Source organism: Enhydra lutris, unplaced genomic scaffold (genome assembly GCF_002288905.1).
Source record: "Enhydra lutris kenyoni isolate GAN:26980312 unplaced genomic scaffold, ASM228890v2 scaffoldscaffold3, whole genome shotgun sequence".
NCBI lineage: Eukaryota > Metazoa > Chordata > Mammalia > Carnivora > Mustelidae > Enhydra > Enhydra lutris.
This window is the reverse complement of record NW_019154087.1, coordinates 10,098,188-10,125,228: the sequence shown is the minus strand read 5'-3', so window position 1 is coordinate 10,125,228 and position 27,041 is coordinate 10,098,188. Positions and strand designations below refer to the sequence as shown.

Here is a 27,041-nt window from a genome sequence, read left to right as displayed (position 1 = left end):
CAGAACAGAAACTCACATACAGAAACCTCTTCAGGAACCTCTGTGGTTAAACACCTAAGCTGTAATGAACTAATTGCTGGAGTTCAATGCAGATAAATTTGAGAGCTAACAACTCCAGTTGGGGGTCACTCTAGGATGACTCCCACTCTTTTGTGTGTTTTACCTCCAGAAGCCCTACCAGGCTCTCATAGTGATAACTGGGGGGAAAAAAAGTCTTCTCATGCTTCTGGCAAGGGGAGGGGAACAGTAGCCATTTTGACATAGGGCCAGAACATTCTGTTATTCTTAAGAAGGCCTGCCCTCAAGAGAAACTATGTCACCAGAGCCCAAGAGATTGGGGTTTTACCAGAGCCCAACAGACCTGGGGGAAAAGAAGGACCCAACTCCATTCCCCACTAGTTTTTCTTTCTTACCTAAAGATGTGGGGTGGGAAACTGAGAACCATTTGTAAAATGTCAGCCTGGGGGCCCAGGCTCACTAAAAGACTGAGACCAAATCATAGGACTACAGAATGCTTCCCCTTCCCCATACCACCAAACATTAAGGGGCTATGTATTCCAGTTCCTTTAATCCAGTACATGATGTATGGTTTTCAACAATAAGTTGCACGGTGTACTAACAGACAAAAATATAGCTTGAAGAGACAAAGCAAACATCAGAACCAGTCTCAGATATGGCAAGAACATTGGAATGCTTAGACCAGGAATTTAAAATAACTATAATTACTATGCTAAGGGCTCTAATGGAAAAAGTAGACAACACTTAAGAACACACAAGATAATCTAGATGACCTTGGGTTTGGAGATGATGACTCTTTAGATATGATGCCAAAAACATAATCCAAAAAAGAAACATTGACAAGTTAGACTTCATTAGAATTAAAACTTCTGTTATGTGGGGGCATCTGGGTGACTCAGTGGGTTAAGCCTCTGCCTTCGGCTTAGGTCATGATCTCAGGGTCCTGGGATTGAGCCCTGCATCAGGGTCTCTGCTTGGCGGGGAGCCTGCTTCCCCCACTCCCCACTGCCTGCCTCTCTGCCTACTTGTGATTTCTCTCTGTCAAATAAATAAAATAAAATCTTAAAAAAAACCCAAAACTTCTGTTACATGGAAGACATTGTCAATAGAATGAGAAGACAAACCACAGACTGAGAGAAAACAGTGCAAAACACATATTTATCATCCAATGTGGAAATTCGTAAGGCCTGGCTAGATAAGATTTAATAAATATATGCCTCTCTGGTGAAACTAATTGAAAAGCAAAGAAGGAGTGTCTGGAAAACTGGGCCCCTTTTGAGGTTTCTGGGCTGAAAACAGCTGGATCCTTGTCATGGCTCAATGCACTCATGCAGGGAGTAAACGCTTACAAAAAAACATTTATCTTTGGTGGTCATGTACTCCCTGCCTGCACAGGTGACATGAGTATAGCTTGTTCTAATCACACGATACTACTTATGTTACTGTCTTGATTATTAAAGCTTTACATTTCTTGTTTTATTTCCTTGATGTATTGATCATATTCATAATAAAAGTGGAGGCAGAGCTGGCTTGGGACCTTTCACCACTAGAACGTCTGGTCCCCATGCCCTCTCCTTTCTCCTAATAAGGTATGTGGAGTAAGCTTTTCATTTGCCGTCTCGGGATTTGCTGGCCAAACCCAATAACCCCAAATATACAAAGAATTCTTTAAAAAAAAATTTTAAAAAGAACTCTTAAAACTCAAGAATAAGAAAATATACAACTCGATTTAAAAAGGGAAATGATCTGGACACCTCTTCAAAGATTTGTAAATGACAAATAAGCATATATATTTCCTCAACATACGTTAATATCATATGCCATTAAGGAATCACAAATTAAAATAACAAGATACCACCATACACTGATTAGAATGGTCAAAATACCAAACACTGACAACAGCAAATGGTACAGATGTAGAGCAACAAGATCCTTCATTCATTGTTGGTTGGAATGCAAAATGGTATAGCCACTCTGGAATACAGTCTGATAGGTTTCTTATAATCCTGAACATATTCTTACCATATGATCCAGCAATTGTGTGCTTTGGTATTTATCCAAATGAGTCGAAAAATGGATGTCCACACAAAAATGTTCATGTGAATGTTTACAGCAGCTTTCTTCATAATTATCAAAACTCGGAAGCAACCAAGATGTCCACTAAGTGAATGGATAGAGAAATTATGGTACATCCATACAATGGAATATTACTCAGTGATGAAATGAGTTATCAAGCCACAAAAAGACATGGAAGAACCTTAAATGGACATTGCTAAGTCAAAGAAGCCAATCTGAAAAGGCAACATACTTTTTAATTCCAACTATACAACGTTCTGGAAAAGGCAAAACTGCAGAGGCAGTGAAAGGATTAGTGGTTGCCACTGGCTGGGGAGAGGGAGGGATGAACAGGTGGAGCACAGGTGATTTTTAGGGCAGTGAAACTATTTTGTATAACTAATAGCAAATATATGTCATTATACATTTGGCCAAACCCACAGAATGTGCACCACTGAGAGTAAACCCTACACTATGGACCTTGGGTGATAATGATGTGTCCATGTTGGTTCCTCAATCGTAATAAATGTAACATACTGATTGGGGATGTTGATGGTGGGGAAAGCTGCATGTATGTAGTGGGGTTGGGGAAGAAGGGTATATAGGAACTCTGTATTTTCCACTCAATTTTGCTGTGCTCTTAAACATGTGTCTATTAACTTTTAAAAATCTAAGCTGCTAAAAAAAATAAAATAAAATAATAAAAATCCATGCGTTGAGATATAGCTCAGGTTTAGATTGTAATTGAGGGGGGGTGGGATTATGGACATTGGGGAGGGTATGTGCTATGGTGAGTGCTGTGAAGTGTGTAAACCTGGCGATTCACAGACCTGTACCCCTGGGGATAAAAATATATTATATGTTTATAAACAATAAAATAAAAATAAATAAATAAAATAGATTGTAATTGAAAGTTCTCCTTCTGTAAAATCAGTGAAGAGCAAGTTGGAAATCATTGTATGAAAGCGCAACCTTGCTGGCACCAATCACACTGTCTAGCACATATTAGGAGCTATGTAATTCCTTTTCTACCTCCACTTCCCTCCAGAAATCAGTAAGCCCTCAGCAGTGTACCCTGTGAAGGGGAGTGGATGACATCTGCAAGCACATTTTGCATAAAACAGACTGGAAATCCCAGAGCTACAGACAAGACCAGGTATATCTCTTTCTCCAATAAATTTAGATCAGAGCTTCTCTAACTTTAGTGTGTACAAAAATCATCTGGAGGAGTTTTTTAGACACAGATGGTAGGGCCCCTTTTGCAGAGTTTCTGATTCAGGAAGTCTAGGGTGGAACCCGAGAATGTGCCTAATTTTCTTTGTGTCCAGGACTACCCACATGTTACAACTATCTGAAAGCACTGTAAATCAAAACGGCCCCTGCTTTTCTTCACCCCTCATTTTGTTTAAGCTGAAAATAATAATTTTTATTCCTCTAAACATACAGAAAAAGCTTAATAATATGAAATCATATATAGATATTTGATCATAGCAAATGATAAAAAAGAAAAGGAAGCTCTTTTAACTATTTCATAGAAACCAGAGATAAACTTGATAATCTAGGGTTTTTAAACTTATAATATGGAAGAAAAATATGGAAGGGAAATACACACTACATGTGACTTATTAGTGTTCAATCATTTTTTTTCTTAGTCTGTTGGGGATGCTATAACCAAAATACCACAGACTGGGTGGCTTAAAACAACAGAAATTTGTTTCTCATCGCTCTGGAGGCTGGAAGACTGAAATCAGGGTCCTGGCATAATTGGGTGAGGGCTCTGAGTCACTGACTTCTTATGGTATCTTCATGTGGTGGAAGGGGTCAGGGAGCTCTGTGAAATCTCTTTAATAAGAGTACTAATTCCACTCATGAGGGTTCCATCCTCCCCCTCCAAAGACCCCTTCCTCCTAACATGATCACTTTTGGGAGTTAGAACTTCAACATATGAATTTGCAGGGGAACACAAACATTCAGACCACAGCAGTTGTCAATGCATAAAATCTTTCCACATATTAACTATGTAGTTTCCAGTTTGAGTCTTGAAAAACAACAAAACAGATGTCTTTGTTAAAATGTAGTTGAAAGCCAACATCTCTTTAAACAAATAGTTAAATGTGTCAGAACAAGAAAAGGGAAACACATTATTTTTACTTTTACTGATGATAAAAGCTATTCATATGCCTTATGGAAGATCTGGGAAATTCATAGAGAAGAAGTTCAAAAAGGAAAAAAAAAATCCCAGAATCCCACCACCCAGAGATAACCATCCTAACATTTTGCATTATTTTCTTCCAGAATAATTTCTAGAAAACAAATTTCTATAGAGACAAATTGTACGGCAGAAATACTATATGGTAAATAAAATTGTAAGATTCCATGTGTTCATTTATTCATCCACTTGTTAATTTATTTCACCAGAAGTGCTGTAACAGACCATTCATCCATTTACTCACAAGGTACACTACCAGATTCAGCAGGTGCTCTAAGGTTAGTAAGACATGGATCTTTACAATCTAGTAGAAGTGTATTTAGTCAGGATTCTTCTGGATACACTTACCCAGAGAGCAGTTCAAATGTACTGGTTCACCAACTAGGAAGTCCAAGAACTGGTGCAAACTATTTCTATATAAGGGCTCCCCTTCTCCCCCTTATTTCTCAGTTTACTGGCCTCTGTCTGACTTCATTTTCAAACACATTCTCTCCATGTGGTGGCAAGATGGCCCCTAACAGTTCCAGACTTGCCTTGTCCTTAGAGTTCATACTCTTAGAGATGGAAAGACCTACTCTCTCCCAGAGTTCACATGTCAAGACTGATGAAGTGACTCTGTTTAGCCCTGCCTGGGTGAACAGGCAATGAGGAGAGAGAGAGGGATTTCCATGATCAGTAGGGCTTGGTCATACCCTGCCTGCTATTACCATTAACACCAGAATAATATGGGATCAGGAAAGGGCATTTCTCCAAAAAGTAGAAGAATGCTGGTCAGACAAAGCAACAGATGCCCAATAAAGATGGGGGGAAAAGGTGTGTATTCAAATATTTTGTTGAAAACCAGGTTATATGTAAACAGATAATCCAGGTTAATATGCTCATTCAAATTGATTCTTTTTAAAAAGAGTAGAATGTACAATCTGAACCTCTTTTCAAACTTCAAAAACTTTTTCCTCCTGAAAACATGAAGCCAAGGTCCCTTGGGTGTTTCAAAAGGTTCTTACTAAATACGAGATTGTGAAGTAAATATATTTTGTGATGGAATTTAGATGTGGGTGGAGATAGGTTATACATCTTTAACTCCAATAAAAGGCAGATACTGCAATGTTAAAATTATAATAAAATAATAGTGAAAGTAGAAAAGAATGGTGGAAATTCCAGCGAAGTGGAGAAAAGCAAGGGCAAAGTAATCAAGCAGCAATCTCAGAACAGCAATCTGACACGGCAAATCTGGGTGATTTCAAGAGAAGCCTTTGGCAACCCAAAAAAAGGAAAGGAAACTAATTGAATAGTTATCCTGTCCAAAACAGATTCTCTCAACTTAACACAAAGTAATTATTTCCAAACTAAAATAGAGAAGCTGAAGTTCACATAGATTACTTAATTTACCCAAAGTCCATGAGAACTGAAGTTTATCTGAAGCCAAACAACACTCTTTTTCCACTACCAAGGAGCCACCCAGGAAAGGACAGACTACATCAATAAAGGCCAACATTTCATTTCTGACAAAAAGAGAAATTAGTAAATGCCCACTAAAAGAACACAAGGATTTAAATGATGAAGTCAGCCAAGAGTTCTGTTGTGAAGTCGTATTATAAAATAATTTACATTGTTAAAAGAACTTGAATGGCCTATACTCTGTAATCCCCTTGCCTATTTTGAAAATCAATCAACTGTCTGAGCATGTGGACATAGTTTCTGTTCACTCCTCCTTCTTCACAATTTGTCTCCAGACCACGTTAAGCTCATCCTATCTCATTCCTGATTCCTCTTGCTCCTTCTGCCTGAAACACTTCCTTTTCTCCAGATGATATTATGGCTGCTCCTTCTCATCACTGAGAATTTATTTAACTCAAATGTCAGCTCTACAGAACAACCTCTTTCTGCAACTATCCCTATTAAAATGGCAACCCCATTCTCAGATAGCATTCAGTACACGGACTTGGGTTTTTTTGTGTATGTTTGTTTAAGCTTTTACTGTCTCTTCCAAAGAGAACATAGGTTCCTCAAGGAACAGGATTTTGTCCACCCCTTTTCTCAAGCACTTAAATTATTCTTGCAACACAGAAAGCTGTCACACACACACACACACACACACACACACACACACACACAGTAATTAACTGAGTACAGGGACTGCAAGTGGTACAAACAGACTACATTGTATCACTGGTAGGGAAAAGAAAAAAAAAAAGTGTAAGAAAAGATAAAAGTAGTGGAATGGAGCCTGAAAAGGAATTACAGTGCCTATCCCCTCAGAAACAAATGTTAACAAAACAATATGCAAACACATAGTACTTACTCATTCCAGACACTGTGCTAAGCATTTTACATGTATTAACTCGTTTTCACCCCTCAGAATAGGTTTATCACTCCTACTCTGCAGATGAGTAAAGTGAAGCACATAAGCTAACTAGGCCAGGGTCACAGAACTAGTCAAGGGCAGAGTCAGAATTAGAACCCGGATAGTTTGGAGTTCCTGCTTTTAACTACTTCTTTAGTGCGCCTCTAAAAAAAGCTGAGTGGCTGGCCGCGCTAGCATCCAGTACTTCTATGCCCATAAAAATAAGTTCATCGGCTTAAAATAACTGGGGAGACTGAAAAAATAAACAACAAATTTTGTTTCAGCTAGTGGTGATTATAACACCGTTAGTTAAGAAGTGCTAATATTTATTCTCAATTCTTGTCAGCTTCTCAAGTCTACGAGATTTCACCTTCAGCCCGCAATAATACCCCACCTCACTGTCTTAAGTTTCTTCTCCTCCCTCCTCTCCACTTCGCCCGTTCATTCCAGTGTTTCTCCATTGAAAATGCTCCAAACTCTGCCTCTGCAGCTTTCTGGCTAAATCTCAACTTCCTCTTCTGTATAAAATAACAGTAATACTTGTCTAGCCTACCCCGCTAGAACTGAATAAAGGGTGAAATGCGAAAACCCTATACTGATTTTAATTTCTATAACTGATAACTGTTTTGGAGTCCTTTTCTTTCCTACACTTTATGATAAAAGAAACAGACTCTTAACGCTCAGAAACCCGCCTCCTTGAACTTACTGGCTTCTCCTAGTCAGTCCCTCTAGTGCCAACATTGCTTTGAGCTTGCGCACTAGCGACGGGCCCCAAGCCTTGGCCGCGGAGTTTTGATGACGTAAATTTCCTGCGCGTCAGAGCGAGCGGGTAGCGCGTGAAGGGGTTCAAGTTCACTTTTCGTAGCGGATTCCGGTGCTAGGGTGTGTTGTGGTCCTACAGCATGAAGGAGACACCACTCTCAAACTGCGAGCGCCGTTTCCTACTCCGCGCCATCGAAGAGAAAAAGGTAAATGGTCCCGGGAACTTCGCGATGCGTGGGCGCTCTGGTCGCACCGCCGCTCGCAGCCTTCCGGTTTGAACGCGCAGAACCCTTGCAGGCCCAGGAAGCCCCTGGAAGGAACCACAGGCTTGTTCCCCCCATCCCTTAAGCATTTTTTTTTCCCTCGAGTTGGGTTCAAAAAGCTGGAGTCACACCAGCGACTACGAGTGCTCGGGAACCTAGTTTCCACTTTCCTATGGGGAGTGGTTAGGAATCCACCTATCTCCAAGTGTTTAGCCCTGGCATAGAGTAGCTGCTCAGTAAATAATTGTTGAAGGAATAAAAGAATGAATGTTGTGCTTACAGCGGCTGGATGGCAGACAAACCTATGATTATAGGAACATCAAGATCTCATTTGGAACAGATTATGGGTGCTGTATTGTTGAACTTGGGAAGACAAGGTAACAAAGGATTCAAATTTGATAAAAACTCATTAGGGAGAAGTTTAAAAGAAACTTATTGACTCAATTGTTCACAAAGCATCTAAGAAGTCTGGATAGACTTCTTTGTTTCGCTGCCAAAATAAGCATATTTTCTTTAATGAGAGATTTTTAAAAAATTTTTAACCATGAATATATATTTCATCCCGAGTATTACATAGTTTTCTGATGTCTTTAGGTCATATATACAGCCAGTAGTAATTGCCCTGAATTTATTTTCTGCACCTCCCATTAAGTAGGCCTACTTTTCTCATTTGCCTGACATAAGAATTAGATTTTTTATTTATTTGGAAGCTGTGAGGATATTGTTCAGATAATGGTGGCCAGCTATGCCATATGAAAACTCTTAAAAAAATCACAAGTTTTCATGCTGTCTTGTGTCAATAAATATTTGTTTTAGAAAAAAGTAAAGATCATTGATTTTAAAAAAAATCTGTGAAATAGTGTTGTAATAAAAGATTTTTTTTCTTGTCACTTTTTGTGTATGCCAGTATGTGTTTTATTTCTGTATATATTCTATACTTTATATGTAATTTCAGCCTCTAATGATACATCATACTGAATATGTTGTTAGAGTAAGATCAAAACTTAATTGGTATGTTTTAAATTTATTTTTAATTGAAAAGGATATATATTTAGTTAACAGATTTGTGCTTTATTTTGCAGAGTTCTTGGACAGGTTTCCTGTGAACTTGTCTCTCCAAAGCTCAATAGGGCAACAGAAGGTATTCTTTTTTTTAACCTTGAACTATCTCAGATGGCTGCCCCAGCTTTTGAACCTGGCAGGTACTTAAATCTTTTTTTTTTTTTTTTTTAAAGCTGCTTTTTAGCCAGAGGAGAACATAACAGCAGTGAGCTATTGTTTTAATGCCTGGTGTTATATTTCATGACATTAGCCCATTCCTATTTTCATAGGCAGTCAGATCTCTTGGTGAAGTTGAATCGACTCTTGGAAAGATGTCTAAGAAATTCGAAGTGTATAGACACTGAATCTCTCTGTGTTGTTGCTGGTGAAAAGGTGGGGATATGCCCAAAATTCTTAATCATAATCTTAGGTTGAGTATTGTTGATTCATGGATTCTTATATCTGTACTTGTATTCTCAGAGCTTCCGTTAATTCAGTTTTATACTGATTCACTTCACTGCAAATGTTCCTGAGTGCTACCCTAGAACTTTGTCATCTCTCTCTCTGAAGGGACAAGAAACATTGGTGAAATTATCAACTTGGATGTGTGTAAAAATGTCTTATTCGAAGAACTTGTTTTTTCATATATTGTTTTATTCTGTTCTTTGAGTTGATAGAAGCAGGTAATGTGTTCTTTTTAGGAATGAGGAACTGAAGAACAGATTAAATCCTTCTTTTGTGTAGGTTTATTGACTTATAAGGGCTACACAGGGAGTTAGTGATAGACTGACATTGGAAATGTTACTCTCAATAAATTGTGCTGCATGATAATGTTTTAGAACTTTACTCTTGTTTAGGATATTTTGACTATCTTTTTGACTCCAGAGAAGTCACTGTCTACATTATATCATTGAATATGATCCTTTCTATTTGGATTACTTATAGATTATAAGTATTGTCAAGTAAAACCTAAGAGTTTGTGGTTTTTAAGTTGGGAGACAAAATAAAAATATATTTAGGTTTGGGAAAATCTTATAATTGTGCAATGGTTCTACATATTTAGAGTATATATTTAATTGTTGTCAGGTGACTCACAGAAAGGTAAATTATTGGTACTTCAGATGTTGACCTAGCTTAACATTTCTCTTAATACACATTTAAAGATAAAGTAGAAGGAGTAACTGTATATTTTAACTATAAGAGAAAAATTTGCACGCAGTGTTACTTTCCTTATGAATAGCCACTGGTTGTGATCAGTTAGGATTTATTTTTGTTTTAAACTTACATTCAGGTTTGGCAGATACGTGTGGACCTACATTTATTAAATCATGATGGGAATATTATTGATGCTGCCAGCATTGCTGCAATTGTAGCCTTGTGTCACTTCCGAAGACCTGATGTCTCTGTCCAAGGAGATGAAGTAACGCTGGTGAGCTCCCATGATTCGAGCCAGGCTTCTCCCTATGAATGAATGAATGAATATCCTTGATGTTCATGCAACTTGTTATTAGTGAATTCTTTTTGTAGATGGTAATTAAGTATGTTCTGAGATTTGTTGATAAGGCAAAAATGATAAATGGTCAAAATTGTCCCTGAAAACTCTTAAATCTCTTTTATTATAGTGTCCATCAATAAAAGCATACCCTATCTTGGTTTCCTAGGATAAAACCAGATAACTTTTTCTTAGGATTGAGCATTAGATGAAGTGGTTGGCTTATGTTTAGGAACCACATGTTAGAAATACATGGTTCTCAGCACATTGAGATACTTATGCTTACTCTGGCAAAAGTCCTTCAGAAACAGCTGGAAGGCTTATTAAAACATATTGCTAGGCTCCACACTCAGACTAGGGTAGCGATAGAACCTGCAAATTTGTACTTCTAACAGAGTTCTCGGGTGATACTGATGCTGCCAGTGGAAGGGCCACATTTTGAAAACTATTGACATATACTGTTTACATTGTCTTTCTCTTCTGCTAAATATGTCAACTTCAATTTATATGAATTCATGCTTGAATAATGAAAGTACACTGTATAGTTTGAGTTTTAAAGTTGTGAAGGAACATCAGATGCCCACATTTCTGGGCAGTCTTTCTTGTGCTGCTTTTAGGCATTAGACTAGAGTAGACTCTATAAAGACCTAGAAGTAGAGACAAAGATTTATTAATAATAGACATGTTCCTTTAGAAAAGGGAATTGGTGTAAGGAAGTAAGAGAGAGAGAGATCAATTTAAAAATATTGTAGAGTTACTGCTGGTGGCAATGTAGAGTAGTAGCATGGTCACATTGGAAAAGTTTGGCGGTTTCTTAAAAAGTTAAGTATCAACTTACGCAGCATAGCAATTCCATGCCTAGGAATCTACTCAGGAGACATGATAGTACATTTTCAGTCAAAGACTTCCATGTGAATGTTCCATGGCAGCGTTATTCATAATAGCCCCAAACTAGCAACAATCCAAATGTTCATCAGCTGGTAAGTCGAAAAACATATATCCATACAGTGGTATATCCACACAGTGGAATGGATGTACATCCATACAGTGGAATGGAGTGGAGTGGAATACTGTTCAGCAGTAAAAAGGACCAAACTAGTGATACATATTGCAAGATGGATGAAATGTGCTAACTTCAAAGGAAGCAACGCAAAATACAAATGCTTAGGGCTGGGAGTGGGAATGAGAAGTGACTGCAAATAGGCTCAAGGAGATTTGGGCAGGAGTGTATTGGAAAGGTCAAAAAACTGTATTGTGGTGATAGTTAACATAACTATAAATTGCTACAAAATGAGTAGATACATACTTAGATGAACAGATTTTATGGTATTTATATGCTAGTAAAGCTTTTTGACATATGCATAAAATTTTAAGGAACCCTGAGTGGCAAAGTCAAACAGGTAATTGTGAAAGAATTAATTTAGGTACTCAACTAACGATTAAAGGAAATATGTTTTTTATTTTAATATTTGATGTGCATGATATTTTTTATGTTTATAATTCAGTGACTAATTATTGAAGCTTTTATTTTCAAACAGTATACACCTGAAGAGCGAGATCCTGTACCGTTAAGCATCCACCACATGCCAATTTGTGTCAGTTTTGCCTTCTTCCAGCAAGGGTAAGTCTCATTCTTGTCATGGGCTGAAATTGTACATGCAGCTAGGAACTTTTTTGTTCTGTTCAAATGTGCTGTGGACAGATGAATAAACACCTCCTCTAATATTAAAGCACCTTAGGTTTTTTTTTCTTTCTTTGTAAGAGCATTAGTTGGCAAAGAGCTTTCTCAATAGAAGTGACAAATTCTTCTGTAATGAAGAGATTTCACAACACTTTTCATAGGATACTTATAAATTTCCTGTAGTGTGGGTGCTAGAGGTGTACAGGTGTTAATCGAATTGTGTTAGGTTCTAATTCAGGAAAGTAGAGTGAGAATTACTGTGGATTAATGGAAGATGGGACTTTGGAGCTTATTAGAGGAGCAAGTCATAAGGCGGAATGGTTCACAAATGGGATAAATCTAGTTTTCTTCAGCTCTCTAGTAGTTTCTTCACAATTCACTAATTCTTCCTACAACAGAAAAACTGGAGTCATAGGTCCATGTAGCAGTACCTTTAAATGAAAACTTAAGCCTTAAATCTCTTCTGAAACCAAGGGAGATATAAATAAGATATTTTAACAATTTTATGAATAAAAACTAGGGAATCTTTCAACTTCTAGTCATTATAGTGTAGAATTTCATTAGTGGGAAATAGACCAGCACTGTCCAGTAGAAATACAACATGAGCAATATATGTAATTTAAAATTTTCTAGTAGCCACATTAAAAGTAAAAAGAAACAGGGAAAATTGATTTTGATATATATTTTCTCTTATATGTAAAATATTGTCTTAGTATATAGTGTAAAAATTATTCATCAGATATTGTATATTCTTTTATTTCTACTAAATCTTTGACGTCTGTATTTTTCACATGTATATATCAGCCACATGTGACTAGAGGCCAACATTGGACAATGCAGAAATAGTATTCTTTTAATGATCCATTAGCAGAACCTAGGAGAACTTAAGAATCTAGGACACACTAGGGGACTTTCCAAATTAACAAATTAATGTAGTTTTTATTGATGAGCAATAAGTCATTTAATGAAAGTGATAGCATTAGGTTTAGATTGTGTACTGTTTAAAGAAAACTAATATGAACTTAAGTGATTTTATTATAATAGCTAGTGATAGCCCCTCAGCATTTATTTTGTCCATAAAAACTATAAATCTCATCTCTTTTCCCATTAAAGTGATTCACATCCATAGGCTTAGACCTTTACTCTGTTGACTTTTATTAATGCTATCTTTTAAAAATATTCACTATCTTAAAATTGACAAGCGTTTAGCCTCGGATTTAATCAGGTCCAATTAACATTCATTTCAGTACATATTTATTGGTGGATCCCAATGAACGGGAAGAACGTGTAATGGATGGCCTGCTGGTGATTGCCATGAACAAGCATCGAGAGATTTGTACTATCCAGTCCAGTGGTGGGATAATGCTGCTGAAAGATCAAGTTAGTGCTTTGATTAATGTTCTTTTAAGAATAGGTCTCTTCAAAAAAAAAAAAAAAAAAAAAAAAAGAATAGGTCTCTTCTTTTTAGAAGCTTTTTCTTGTTTTTGTTTTGTTTTGCTTTTTCTTGTTTTATTAACTAAAAAACCATCAAGGATAGCCATCAAGGATATTTTCAGTGATTCTAGGATATGTTCAAATCTGTTGTCAATATTATTACATTGTGTTGACTGGTGACTACAATATATCCTTTCTTTCCAGTGAGAAAAGAGATTCATCTCCTTATTTAAAAAAAAAAAAGGGGCGCCTGGGTGGCTCAGTGGTTTAAGCCGCTGCCTTCGGCTCAGGTCATGATCTCAGGGTCCTGGGATCGAGTCCCACATCGGGCTCTCTGCTCAGCATGGAGCCTGCTTCCCTCCCTCTCTCTGCCTGCCTCTCTGTCTACTTGTGATCTCTCTCTGTCAAATAAATAAAATAAAATCTTTGAAAAAAAAAAAAAAGGTGTCAAAAGGTAGAAATTAGGTACTCTCAGAAGTTGGGTTTTCAGTAAGCAGCAGTTCACAAATCCAGCTACATATCGGATTCACCTGAAGGCTTCTAGAAAATAGATAGGCATATAGCATATAGCACAGATGGGGAACGGAGACTGCTTTAGTTGAAATTTCAGTTCTGCCTTATGCTAACTGACCTTTTGCAAATGATTTCATATCTTTGTGCCTTGGCTTCTTTATCTGTAAAACAGGGAATAAAAACAGGAATAAAACCAGAATAAAGTTGTTAGGACTATAAGGATAAATACATGGGTATATTGCACTGTATAGTATATATTAAATGTGCCGTATTAGTTTCTATGACCGGTATTATGGCCATTACCAGATCCCTATTTCCAGAGATTTTGGTCCATTAGGTCCCTGAGGCCTGGAATCTCTGCTTTATAGTTTCCCCAGGCATACTGCAGCCATATTTTGAACTAATGTTCTGGGTCACTCACACAGAAGGGTAGTTAGTGCATTCCTGAGTATATAATGTATATCTGTGGCCTTTTCAGTAGTGGTATCTTTTACACTGTCAGAGAAGTTTTGGGGTCTCTTTTCTTAATGTGATATTCCTTCAGATATTTTAAAACAAGTCTCACATTTTGCATTAATTCGTGTTTACATTGTATTTTCATATTTGAAAAGGTCAAGCTTATATTTTAAAGGTAGAAAAACTATTCTCACATTTTTAGTTTTGTTGGAGAAAGCTGTGTGCTTGTCTTTAAATAACAGAATGCACTTTTATAAATAGGTTTTGAGGTGTAGTAAAATAGCTGGTGTGAAAGTACTGGAAATTACAGAGCTAATACAGAAGGCTTTGGAGAATGACCAGAAAGTAAGGTAAGTTTAATTCTTTTTAGCCCTAAATGGTCTTTTTAACAGATTTTTCTGTTAAGGACTTTCTTGCATAAGAGTAACCATGTAATTTTCACACTCCCATTTTTCCTTATCTGTTAATCTAAGTTGAATATACAGAAGTGTTATATTGTATTCCAATTTAAATATAATCTGTATTGAGAAGCCACATAATATTTTTCTTTTAAAAAAAATCAACATTTTTGGGGCACCTGGGTGGCTTAGTTGATTAAGCACCTCCCATCAGCTCAGGTCATGGTCCCAGGATCCTGGGATTGAGCCCTGCATTGGGCTCCCTGTTTAGTGGGGAGTCTGCTTCCGCCTCTGCCCCTCCCCTCTGCTCATGCTTTCTCTCTGGCTCTCTCCCTATTTCAAATAAATGAATACAATCTTTTTTTTTTTTTTTTTTTTTAAGATTTTATTTATTTGTCAGAGAGACAGAGAGAGTACAGGCAGGCAGAGTGGCAGGCAGAGGCAGAGGGACAAGCAGGCTCCCCGCAGAGCAAGGAGCCATTATGTGGGACTCGATCCCAGGACGCTGGGATCATGACCCAAGCCGAAGGCAGCTGCTTAACTGACTGAGCCACCCAGGCATCCCTAAATGAATAAAATCTTAAAAAAAACAAAACAACAAAAACATTTTCTTTAGAAAAAAGAAAATCTAATAGCTCATTTAACAGAAGCAACACAAACGGGGGTTGGTTCTCTGCTTCTTCTATAACCCACCACTCCAGTGTCTTCTGTGATGTGGGAGGTAATACCTACTTGGTAGGACAGGTTTGAGGATTAGAGAGAATAATATACTTAAAGCACTTAGCGCTTGCCTGGCACATGTTTCAATAAATTACAGTAACTTTTATTTCTCTTGATAAGCATAATAAATTGGTGAGGTTAAGTTGGTCAGCTTTTTTCTCAATGTTTCTCATCCATCAAAAGGATAAAATGGTTAACTTTTCCCTTCCTTTTCTCTTCCACCTTTTATTCCCCCTTCTCCACCCCTCCCCACCTCCAAATAAAAAACCCACACAGGAAAGAAGGTGGAAAATACGGCTTTGCAGAGTCTATAGCAAGTCAAAGAATCACAGCATTTAAAATGGAAAAGGCCCCTATTGATACCTCTGATGTAGAAGAGAAAGCAGAAGAAATTATTGCTGAAGCTGAACCTCCTTTAGAAGTGTATCTTTATTGGATGGTTTTTTTCAGTAACAACATGATTCATAACACTTTTGGCATTATTAAGAATATGTGAAGGGTGTACATACTGGTTTGTTTTCTGAAACACTGCTTTGTTAGAGAAAACATTGAAGATACAAGACAGTGATTAGTCTTATTGAGTCTGATAAAATTCTTCGGCTATCCTACAAAAACTGAAAATTTTCTATCTTACTCGCCAATTTACAGCATTTTTCTTTGGAAAATTGTTCCTTAATCTCAGTCAAGCACTTTATCTATATATATCTATATATCTATCTAATCTCAGTCAAGCACTTTATATCTATTACACATTGTTCTTGGAAATTAATTAATTATTCATCCATTTGCCACATTTATTACTGCAACTGCTGAGAGCCAGTATGTCTCAATACTTCTCACTATTGTTTCCATAAAATCTTACCTGAGTTAACGTTTTTTTCTTTCTTTTTGTTCAGCCACCCATAGCGTAGCTATTAGTGAAATTTTTTTGCACAAACTTGATGCACTCTTCATTCTTAAAACTTTTTCTCTCATCTTTTTCAACACTGCACCAAATGGCAGTATTTTTGTTACTCAGTTTCCTTAACTTGTTAAGTGTTTCTAATCCTGTGCTTTGGACTCCTGGAACTGCCCAAATTGGAGAGGGAGTAGAGAACTCCTGGGGTGATCTTGAAGACTCTGAGAAGGAAGAGGAAGATGAAGATGGCACTGATGAAGCAATCATTCTTGATAGTATAAAAATGGACACTGGAGTAGAAGTCTCCAATATTGGAAGCCAAGGTAGGTAACACTATTTATGGCTTTTATGTAATTACGTATATTATATATACATAATACATATACCTTCCCTTTTTTGGGATCTTAATTTTATATTCCTCTAAAAGAGGGGCTAAAATTTTGTGGCTTCAATTTCAGTTAAACAGTTGATGCTAATTACAGAATTAATTCCAATTCTTTTCTAAAAGAACATGCTTTGTGGAGTAGTAGTACTCTGGCATATAGTGGCATTTTAGTTAAAAAAATTTTTTTTTCTTTTATATGTAGATGTGGGCCAGTTTTAAAGGGATGAGTTCCTTAAGTTCGTTCCTGCTTGCCATTTTTTCTTTGTAGTGTCTAGATTCAAACATAAAAAGCCCATATCATAACATACATTAGAGCTGTCCAAATAGAACTGTAATGTTAGAAGTGTTCTATGCATACACTGTTTAATAAATATAATAGCCACTAGCCACATGCAGATATGAAGCATTTGAAATGTGGTTTGTGACAGAAGAATGGGATTCTAAATTTTAATTTTAGTTAATATAAAATTAAATAGCTATATATGGCTGTTACTAGAGCAGTATTAGAACATACAGAACTCTAGAATCACCTGGAATAATGGTAGTCCTAGGTGTTCTTTGCATCCTGAAAGCTGTAGAACTAGAAAAAATTGTTTTTAACTTGTGGATATTTTTACTGTCCAGAAAACCAAATTCTTGCTTGGCCCATTATAATCATGAATTGGGTTTTTCAAACCCAAACCATACAAGGATCAATGTAGCAAGTAGGCTGGCAGAGAACTAAAGGGTATATTTACTAAATCTGGCTGAAAAAAATAGTGAAGGTGATACTGTTTAGGTATGTAATGTACATACCTGCCTTCCTTCAAGGAATGAGATTAATTACCTATAAATATTACTGAGAGCCTGCTGAGGTTTTTTTGTAAGGGGGGAAAAAATTGCCTATTGATTGGGAGCCTTATTCAGCTTTCCTAGTGGTTACTTCTGTTTGGTATTATTTTTTTAGACCATGTTCCATGTATTTATTTACTATATATTTATACCAATATAAGCTTAAACACAGGGACTGTGAACCAATCTTTAGAATTTTTTCATGTCATCAGCCACATTTTTAAATGCTACATAGAATTCTAGCTTTGACAATAACTAGGTTGGCTTAATAATATTCCCTTATTGATAAATGTTACCATTTTGTTATAGAGCTACAGTAAAACATCTTAGCATATGCCTCTTTATATATTTGTGAAATATTTTTCTAAGATTAGTAAGATTAATAGCTAAACATTCAATTACTGCTTTGAAGAGTAATATTTTCAACTGAATAATGAAAATGGACCTAAGATAATTGGGAGGATGAAGCAGGTAAAGCCTTTCTAAAGTACATCAACATGAGAAACAAATTGAAAACTCAAAGATTGATATGCCACCTGGAAAAGGGTTAATTCACACTTTATATACATCATTAACTAAGGCTCAGAAGAAAAACTGGCAAAAGATACAAAGTAATTCTCAAATACAAATGGCCAGTAACATATTTCATGAGCAACCTTACTAGTAATAAAGGAAATAAATTCAAAGCAAAAAGGGATGTTTTCTCACTACTATATCAGACAGTATTAAAAACTAGGGCACCTGGGTGGTTCAGGTTAAGTGCGTGACTCCTTGATTTTTGCTCAGGTCATGATCTCAGGGTCATGGCATCAAGCACTAGTTAGGGCTCCGTGCTGAATGTGGAGGCTGCTTGTCCCTCTCCCTGCTTGTGCTCTTTTTTTCTCCCTCTCAAATAAACAAAATCTTAAAAACAAAACAAAACAAACCACCATTGGCAAGGGTGCATAGGAAAATGAGTTTTTAATAAAAGTTCAAAGAGTATTTTGGGTGGATTTGGCTAAATATTTTTTAAAATGTATATACCTCTTGACATAGTTATTCTCTTTCTAGGTATTTTCCTTCCAGTGTTATTTATAATAGGGAGAAGCTGTATAGACTTTCCCCCCTATTATGACATGACAAAATGGTCATATAATTACAGAATTTTTAGGAAATAAAGTATGTGTTATTTTTCAGAGCTCCAGGGAGTTACTTCAGGGAAGGAGAAAACAAGTAGTTCTGTAAGCCTCTACTCAAGAGTAGTTGGGACTGTTTGTATGGAAATAGAATTTTAGAACTGCTGACATAAACCCATGTAGAAATTTTCCAAGAGATTATACTTATATTGTTTCCTCCACATTTTCTTAAAGATGCCCCTATAGTACTCTCAGACAGTGAAGAAGAAGAAATGATCATTTTAGAACCAGACAAGAACCCAAAGAAAATAAGGTAACAAAGTTATGGTTTATTTCAAATGTACACACATAACTCAAGACTTCTCTGGTTTTATTCTCATCTTATCCTACTATAAACAAAGACACACACACACACACCCCCCCTTCCCTTTTTTTTTTTTTGAAATCCAGCTCTTCCTTCTTGGTTTCTTCAAACTGAGATTTAACAACAGGATCTAATTCTATAAAACTGTATAGATGGCCTTTTAAGGTCACTGGATTTTATTCTTAGTTGGCAAATGTTATATATTCTCCTGGAAAAAAAAAAGAAGGTCTCCCATTTTGGTAGTCCAGACTTAGAACGAGCAAAATGGTGTAAGTCTGGTAAACCATCCATTGTATCGGCTTTATAGTGCTAATACTGTTAGTAACTTTAATTTATTTTATTCACAGAACACAGACCATCAGTGCAAAACAAGAAGCACCAAGTAAAAAGCCAGTGAGAAAAAGAAAAAAGAAGAGAGCTGCTAATTGAAGCTCACATAGTTGTATATTTGTGTATATAACTATTAAAAGGATATTTATTCAGTGCTCATAACTTGAGTATTTTTCTATTCACAAATCCATTATAAAATCTAGTCGATTCTTTATATGATTTTTTACATTGTGCTTTAAAATAAACCTCTGAACAACTTAGTGGGTTTTAAATAATTGTCACTTCAGTAAAGTGGAAAAGTTGATGAGGAATGAAACAGCATTTTCATAGTGTGTACAAAGGGCTGAAAGATTCTCAGGATCATCACAACTGATAAATAAGTACAGATTTATTCCACATATGCTTAGATTATGCTCAAGTCACCAAATTGATCCAGTTACTTAGGAAAAATGAATGCTCAAACTTTTATCTGTTTTCGTAAAACTATTTTTCAATTTTAGGAGAAGCCTTCCCAGTTCCCTTCTACAGTAAATCAAAATAATTCTTCAGAGTGATATCATAAAGTCAAATCAGATTTGACTTACAAAAACCAAATTTTCCAAATCCATTTATTAGTTCTTATTCTTACTGTGCTGACAGCTGGCATTATTAATACTTTAACAAAACCACTTAAAATTAGCCAAATATCTAAGATAGTTACATGTACAAAAGATATACAAATTAAAACCATTTAAAAAGTAATAGATACCATAATTTGTACTTGACCATAACGCTATTCAGAAATGATTGTAAAATTAAAACCTTACAAAAACTGTACATCATATACTTTGATTTACATTTTAGAAAACAAAAGCAGTCTTTCACTGTTACACATTTAGTGTCTCTGGTGGGTTGAGGAGAGAAACACCATGATACCTGTAAGTAGGAAAAAAACTCAGTAAATATTCATTGGGTAAAGATCATGGAATACAGAAATGCTGTTTCTATTCTGATTGAAATTAATGGTTATAGAATCATTGGTCCACAAAACATGCAAGCATGCCCCGTTCTTCTCCCCTGTTCTCCCTCAAATGCAAGACATAAAGCATAACTACAACCTACTCAAAACACCTGGCTACAAGGAGCCTGTGCCTGTTTTGTGAATCCTTTGATAAAGTTAAAATGTCAAGGATCTCAATCATGTGGTGGCCTGAAAAAGCAAGCTTCTTTAATATCTATTAATGTTAATTCTTACTTTGAACTTTTATATTTTTCTCTTATTGACTGTTGTGCATGCTGTGGTGCTCTGAGGTAGGTCTGGTGAAGGTCCATGAGACAAGGCTTAAGACTTTCCAAGGTATATCCAGTCTTTTGAACTAAAGATTCAGGCTGCAGAGAAGGGAGTAGAAAACCACTGAGTTTTGTTTTTAGTAACAGACACTAAATACAGTGAGGTAGTATTGGCATTAAACTTGAGTTTTGTTAAATTTCAAGACTTAACACCTCCAACTAGCAAATCTTCCAGATTTCTCAAGCCCTTATTCCATCTTTTATTCTGACTTTGATCAGTTTTTACTACTTTCCCTGCCAACAGCAGGTCTTACGGTCCTAATTCTTTAAGCACACCTTTCAAACCCAAGAATAACAAAGCTTTCTACCTAACAAGCAAACGTATGTTACTAAACAAGGCACTTTAAACAGCACAGATTTTTTGAACGTTTTTTTTCAGGTAGCTACCTCTATACCAGCAACACTTGTATATAAGTTATCTAACTTATCTGGCAGAAATAAAATTTAAGTTGCAAGACAGATGTGTGAGGACATGGTGATACATACCCAGCTCTGTCCTGTGACTGTGTAGAGTGCTAAATGAAAAGCTGCTGCAGCTATAACTGATGGCAGGTACTTTAGATAAGGGTCAGCATCTATGAGACTTAATTCTCCCAAAAACTGGAATGAAAAAGCAAATATACTTTTTGGTCACAAGAGCTCTAGAATTCAAGCCTCAAATTTTCCCCTTCTGCCCTAATACGTTCCTGTCTTTAAGACTGGCTCTATGGCAGGGCACCTGGGTGACTCAGTTAAATGTCTGCCTTCGGCTCTGGTCATGATCCCAGGGTTCTGGGGTCAAGCCCCACATCGGGATCCCTGCTTAGTGGGGAGTCTGCTTTTCCCTCCTTCTCTGTGCTCTCTCTTTCTCAAAGAAATAAAATCTTTAAAAGGCTGGCTCTATGGCAGCCAAAGGAAAAAAAGTCCCATAACCTTATCTGTCCTCATCCTATACTTTTTCCTCTTCCAATAATTTTTAAAACAACTCTTCTGGCTACCATTTCTTAGACTTCATCCTCATACCACTTTCCTTAGTATTTCCCAATTCATGTTATCTTCTGCCAGTGGTAGGCTCTCTTTATACTGCAACACTAATTTGTCCCCAAAACACTAAATCCCTTGACCAAAGCTATATAATTAAGCTGTGTGACCTAAGACTCTTCATTCAACAAATGAAAAGAACTTACCATTGCTAAACTTTCAACTTTGCAGTTGGCAGAATGCTGGTGCAGAAAGTATTGAGTAAGAAACTGATTTACTGTTGGTGCAGCTAGATCAAAAGCAAGCACTTTCAAAACTAGGTGCTCCATTCTCAGGACCTGTTTCTTGGTATAGGTATCATCTGTAATGTACACAAACTCTGCTACTTCTGGGGGGTATATTTCTTCAAACTTTCTACAATGAAAAAAGTTGTAAGTAATCAGTCCTTCCAAAAAGAGAAGCAAGCTGTTTATCTAATTCTGAAATCCCTTTAGCAAGAAATATGTCCAAAACCTACACTCCACCAATTTCCTGTTTGCCCTGGTACTTGACCATTTCCAGCAGAGCTAGATAAATGCTAACTAAAAGACCCAAATCCATCCAGGACTTGGGATTTTTTCCCAATGCAGTCAAAAGATATAAGAAAGAGGTAAGAGAGTTCCAAGATGGGAATAATGCCAGAGTTTATTACCACGTAACTGAAAATTTAGGAAATTCTTAGTAAAATAAACATTTTTAGTTTTTTAATGTATTTAATTTCCATGGGAGAAGATAAATTCTTTAAATTTATTTTAATAAATTAATTAAAAAATAATTTAATACATATTTTTTAATAAATATTTTATGCCAGAAAGGCACTTTTTGATGGAAGGAACCACACTTTCAAACTTGGTAATCTACTCCGAGTTTATTAAAATGTAGCCAGTCTCTCATCTTCATTCAAGAAGGTCCCCTGGAATCTAGATCTGGGAAGATTAATATCCTAAATTAGTTTCACATACTGTTTCATATTGCTACCCCTAAAGTAGTCTCTGACTTTCTGCCTTGTGTTTTTTATTAAAATGCTACAATCTTAAAAATCACAACTTCTTCCCTACACAGAAAGGTATCAATCACTTAATCCAACAAACCAAGCTGAACTTACGAGGCCAACAGCATAGCAGCAGTGCCCACAAGCTGAAGCTTTCCTCTCAACACAGACATCGATGAAAGGAACCTATCAATGTAGTTCACAGCCAAGTGCAGGGTCTCATTCTGTAGTTTATATTCTTCTCCTACTTCAACTAACCAGTCCACAAGGATAGCCCTCATACTGTTAGTGATGTCTGGCTGTTTCTTCATGTAACCCACTTTAGGCTTACATTTTACCTGTTGAGAAAGTTACTTAGTATAATGTTAAAATTGCAATTAGATTATTCTACCATTAACAAAGATGCTACATACCAGAAACATAAGTATAACATTACAATAATTCACTAGCAGTTAAAGAACTTAAAAACATCCTCTCGGTTTCATTTTGCCACAATGAATAAACAACAGTATAAAAACTGGATTCTAAGAGCTCTTACCTCCATTTCCCTAAGGTATGTGTGAATGTCCTCATGGTAGTCTGGGACTTCATTGACACTCAATGGCTTTTCATCTTCTAACACAATTGAAATATCCATAGTATGCGGTGACTCTGGAAGAATATAAAAGTATGATTAAGTTCATTGTTTAAATTTCTAATTAATGTAATGGCCAAAACTGATTGCCCTTGTAAAGTGTCCCATACAAAAGCATTTTTTTCATCCAGCTAAAAAGGGCTTCTCATGACAAAGTACATAGAATATTTCACTCTGGCTTTAGTACCTCTGTCCACTTGGTTTTAATCAACAAGAGAAAATACTAATAGGCCATTAAAAAGAAAATGCATTTGAAAATGTATTATGTTAAAGTATGATTCATATTCCATGAAGGAGAAGAGAAGATAGCACAGTGATCCTATGAAGACAGAGTTAAAATCCAAGTTTTGTGATATTATGTACTATTTACCCCAAGAGTTTGCAGACCACAAAGTCTGATAAATTCAGAGTACAATGTAGCAATAACTAGGAGGGCTAAAGTGTCAATGAAAATTAGATTTGTTATGAGCTGTTCCAACAAATTAGTACTACAATCAACAAGTGTTCCGTATTTTATCATTTTAAATGACCCTTTTAGGCAAGGAATATCATTCATTACTCTTTTCACTTCAAGGTTCATTTGAGGTTAAAACTTGTTACAAATTTTCAATAAAAATACAAAAATTACTTTATTTCTAAAGGATTTTCCTGCTACTCCCAGACCACTTCCCACAAAAGAACTAAAATCTAAATGAGACTGAACTTAATGAGTTATCAGTGACTCGACAGATCTATGGTAAAGAAGTTGCACAAACTGCTGGCAGACCTTTCTTTATAGCAGCTACTTTATTTTATATGTGATTAACTGCAAACAGCCATAATTGAACTCTTGACTCACAGGATAGTGTCCCTCTCTGGTAGCAGACTAGATTTACGGAAAATTTTAAAGCCATAAGAGATGTTAGATATCACAATATTGAAAGGTATATCCTATTCAAATATTCTCTGAAGTGATATGTACAAAGTGAGTTTTATCAGTACAACTGAAATCTATTCTCCCAAGTAAGGAAGGTGTTTGAGATCTACTTAAACTGATGTGATTGGTAGTATACCGGTCAGGGAGGAGCACCCAATTAGGATTTATAGGTCTCTAGGTTGTATTAGCTGTGAGATCTGAAGTAAGTCACACACTTTCTAAACTTTGTTACATTAAAGCAATTTCATTAAGTAGTAAGGATCAGGGAAGATAATGTCTTAAAATGCAAAATATCATTAATTCAGCCTATTTAATAATTATGATTATATTGATTTGATATAGATGTTCTTTAAAACTTACCAAAACTACCATCCATTGGATAATCAAGAGGTACCAGTGGTTTTCTTGGTCCAGGTAAAGTAATAGCTGAATTAAAAGCCAGTACATTTTCATGTTCTGTTTTTTTAGATTCAGCTGGCCTCTTCTGAGTCTCTTGTTCTGCTTCATCCACATGAATGGTAAATGCAGGCTGTTTACTGTTTGCTTTCCAGGGAGGAACAGTGACATGTTCATCATTTACAGGAAGATCCTTAAGAGGAGCAACCTAAAAAGAATAAATATCTGGCTTTGAGCCCATTAAATGGAGTTTTGCTTTCTTCCCCTTAGGGGTCTCAGTTTCTGTTTTCATTCCCAAATACTCTCAGGAAGTTAAACTACCTGGGACAAAATCCAGGCAGTAAAGTTTGAGTGGCTGAAGAAAGGGATGTTCAAATTCCTTACAGGCATTCCTACATAAGTTATAGAAAGAATCACACCAAGTGACATTATGTAAAACTAATCAAGGCTACCAGATGAGGGGAATGGCAGGCTGAAAGATGACAAGTTTAGGAGAGCCGGCTAAGAGGTGTTGGTTCACCACTTTCGCCCCAGGGTGGAGCAACAGAGCAAATCCGGTAAAATGGCGGAATTTACTAAAAGCAAAATATTTTTTATACCCTTTACTAAAATAGAGGTAATCTTAACCATATGGAAAGCAGGAAGGGGGTCCAGATCCCAGGGCAGTGCCTAGTGTTTAAAGAGGCGAGAAAAGCGCGGACACACGTAGGGTTTGGTTTGACCTTATCTATAGAAAAATATCCCCAATAAAGAGCAGATAAGCAGCAAAACACAGCGCGACGAAGAGAGCAATGGGAGAGAAGCTGTAAGTGGCATCGCACATGCCAGAAAACTGGGGACCAAGGGGATTCTAGACCCAGGCCTCCCTTAAAAAGGCTCGGAAGATACATTCTCGCCACGCTCCTCGGCCTGCTAAACCTCGTGCAAAACTCCCGCTCCGCCCTCCCTCCCGCAGACATCGCTCATTTCTTTACCCGTCGTGTTTTGGGCCTCTGCTGCGGCGCTGGAACGCGCGGATTCCCGGCCTTCAGTACCGCCAGCCCCGCCCGGGTCCGTGGCTGCTGGGCGGGCACCGCCTTCTCAGGGTTGATGTTCTCCTGGTCCTCTTGGAGCGCCGTATGCTGCAATGTTAGCAGCGATGAGCCCGCCTCGCGGGCCGCAGGACCGGACTCGGAGCTGCCCAACATCACTGCTCCCGGGGTTGCGGCGGGATCAGCCTGCGGCGCCAAGCAGCGTGTACTCCGTCCCGCCGACCCCGCCGAGAAACGCTCCAATCGTAGCCAGCCGCCACAGCCTGGGCCAGCCTGCTCTCTTGGGATCGCGCAGCTCCGAAGAGGTTGCGAAAGGCGTAGGCAGGAACTCTCGGGCGTGGAGGGCTAAAGACGCCCCCAAGATGTAGCGAACAGCCCGCCGGAGCGGCGGCTGTTCGTGCAGTTCAAGTATCCCGCGACTATTGAAATGGGCCAATGGGGAGGGCCGATGCCCGTGACGTCAGTCACGGCGACACGGTCGCAGGCGAATGAAGGCCGCCGCGAAGGCCACAGAGCAGGGGTGGAGATCCGCCGAACCGCGGCGGGAGGAAAAAGGCCTGCGCCGGCCGAAGAGGCGGGGCCTGAGTTTCTGGTGACTTTAAACTGGGCCGCTAGGTGATCTCTGGACTCTGGGAAAGGGCTGTCTCTAGAATAAACTGAGTTAAACTTCAGCAATTGCTAGTGGGCCGCCCCAGCTTAACGTTAGCCCTGGGACCTTCAGTGAGTTTAACTGGTTTCCAAAGCTCTAAAATCTGACCCAGCCACTAACTGGCCTGGTAGTCTTAATCTGGTTATTCAAGGTCTCTGATTCTTAGTTTTCTTACTATTAATTGAGAGTAAAAATATCTACATGTCATATGACTGTCACGATAATATAATGTGCACAAATCATTAACACGCTGCTCACGTAGTAACTGATACCTAAATGGCTATTTATAATGTCATCTTTTCATTTAGGTATTTCTTCAGTCATGCCTTGGAATTTCCCTAATGAAGAGGCAATGAGGGAAGATGCCACCTTGAACCTCCGTTTATATATATATATATATATATATATATATATATGGTAATGTACTGTATATATGTACTGTATATATATGTAATATACTATAAGAAATGCAACTAAGCAGTCACTGATTTTGATGCTTCTTTCCCCAAGCTGTGGCAACCAACAATAAGCACCCAGTGAAATTCTAGTGACCTAGATAGAATTATTTATTCCATTTAGCAATGACATTTGTTTAAATATAATAAAAACAATATGACCTTATTAAAATAAAACTCAGTGATATGTCCCTTTAACAAATTTTCAGATTTAATATACGAGGCTTGCATATAATAAATATAATGGTATGTAATTAAGAAACATTATTGTTTTCTGACATTCATGTGTGCCCTTCTTGAAAACCTAACTATATAATCTTTATACCATTTTA

At 37.2% G+C, this 27,041-nt stretch overlaps 2 protein-coding genes across 3 annotated transcripts; one reads left to right on the top strand and one right to left on the bottom strand.

Moving 5' to 3' along the window:
• The first annotated feature begins 7,425 nt into the window (after positions 1-7,425).
• LOC111154255 (exosome component 9) lies at positions 7,426-21,238 on the top strand. Of its 2 annotated transcripts, XM_022513769.1 has the most exons (13): positions 7,426-7,594; positions 7,934-8,028; positions 8,734-8,853; positions 8,983-9,085; positions 9,984-10,121; positions 11,723-11,805; positions 13,113-13,245; positions 14,530-14,618; positions 15,663-15,809; positions 16,423-16,607; positions 18,850-18,928; positions 19,327-20,220; positions 21,121-21,238. In XM_022513769.1, exons 1-12 carry the CDS (start codon positions 7,529-7,531, stop codon positions 19,406-19,408), a joined length of 1,320 nt encoding a protein of 439 aa, XP_022369477.1. In that variant the 5' UTR covers positions 7,426-7,528; the 3' UTR covers positions 19,409-20,220; positions 21,121-21,238. The 2 variants fall into 2 exon arrangements, with proteins under 2 accessions (XP_022369477.1, XP_022369469.1); XM_022513761.1 differs by lacking the exon at positions 21,121-21,238 and having other exon boundaries at positions 18,799-18,928; positions 19,327-19,427.
• Positions 20,163-26,620, bottom strand: LOC111154269 (cyclin A2). The gene is made up of 8 exons (XM_022513781.1): positions 25,549-26,620; positions 24,539-24,782; positions 23,167-23,279; positions 22,743-22,966; positions 21,805-22,012; positions 21,125-21,238; positions 20,544-20,677; positions 20,163-20,224 (listed from the first exon to the last, which is right to left on the bottom strand). Exons 1-8 carry the CDS (start codon positions 25,759-25,761, stop codon positions 20,176-20,178), a joined length of 1,299 nt encoding a protein of 432 aa, XP_022369489.1. The 5' UTR covers positions 25,762-26,620; the 3' UTR covers positions 20,163-20,175.
• Between the last annotated feature and the right edge of the window lie 421 nt (positions 26,621-27,041).

What these genes read in the sequence shown, in the direction of transcription:
- LOC111154255 (XM_022513761.1), top strand. Translation starts at nt 7,529, where the DNA reads ATGAAGGAGACACCACTCTCAAACTGCGAGCGCCGTTTCCTACTCCGC. An exon ending in TAATGCTGCTGAAAGATCAA is followed by an intron (nt 13,246 to 14,529) that starts GTTAGTGCTTTG and finishes TTTTATAAATAG; the next exon opens with GTTTTGAGGTGTAGTAAAAT. An exon ending in GCTGAACCTCCTTTAGAAGT is followed by an intron (nt 15,810 to 16,422) that starts GTATCTTTATTG and finishes TAACTTGTTAAG; the next exon opens with TGTTTCTAATCCTGTGCTTT.
- LOC111154269 (XM_022513781.1), bottom strand. Translation starts at nt 25,761, where the DNA reads ATGTTGGGCAGCTCCGAGTCCGGTCCTGCGGCCCGCGAGGCGGGCTCA. An exon ending in GCTGCTATGCTGTTGGCCTC is followed by an intron (nt 22,013 to 22,742) that starts GTAAGTTCAGCT and finishes TTTTCATTGTAG; the next exon opens with AAAGTTTGAAGAAATATACC. An exon ending in GAAAAATATAAAAGTTCAAA is followed by an intron (nt 20,225 to 20,543) that starts GTAAGAATTAAC and finishes TCCTACTTACAG; the next exon opens with GTATCATGGTGTTTCTCTCC.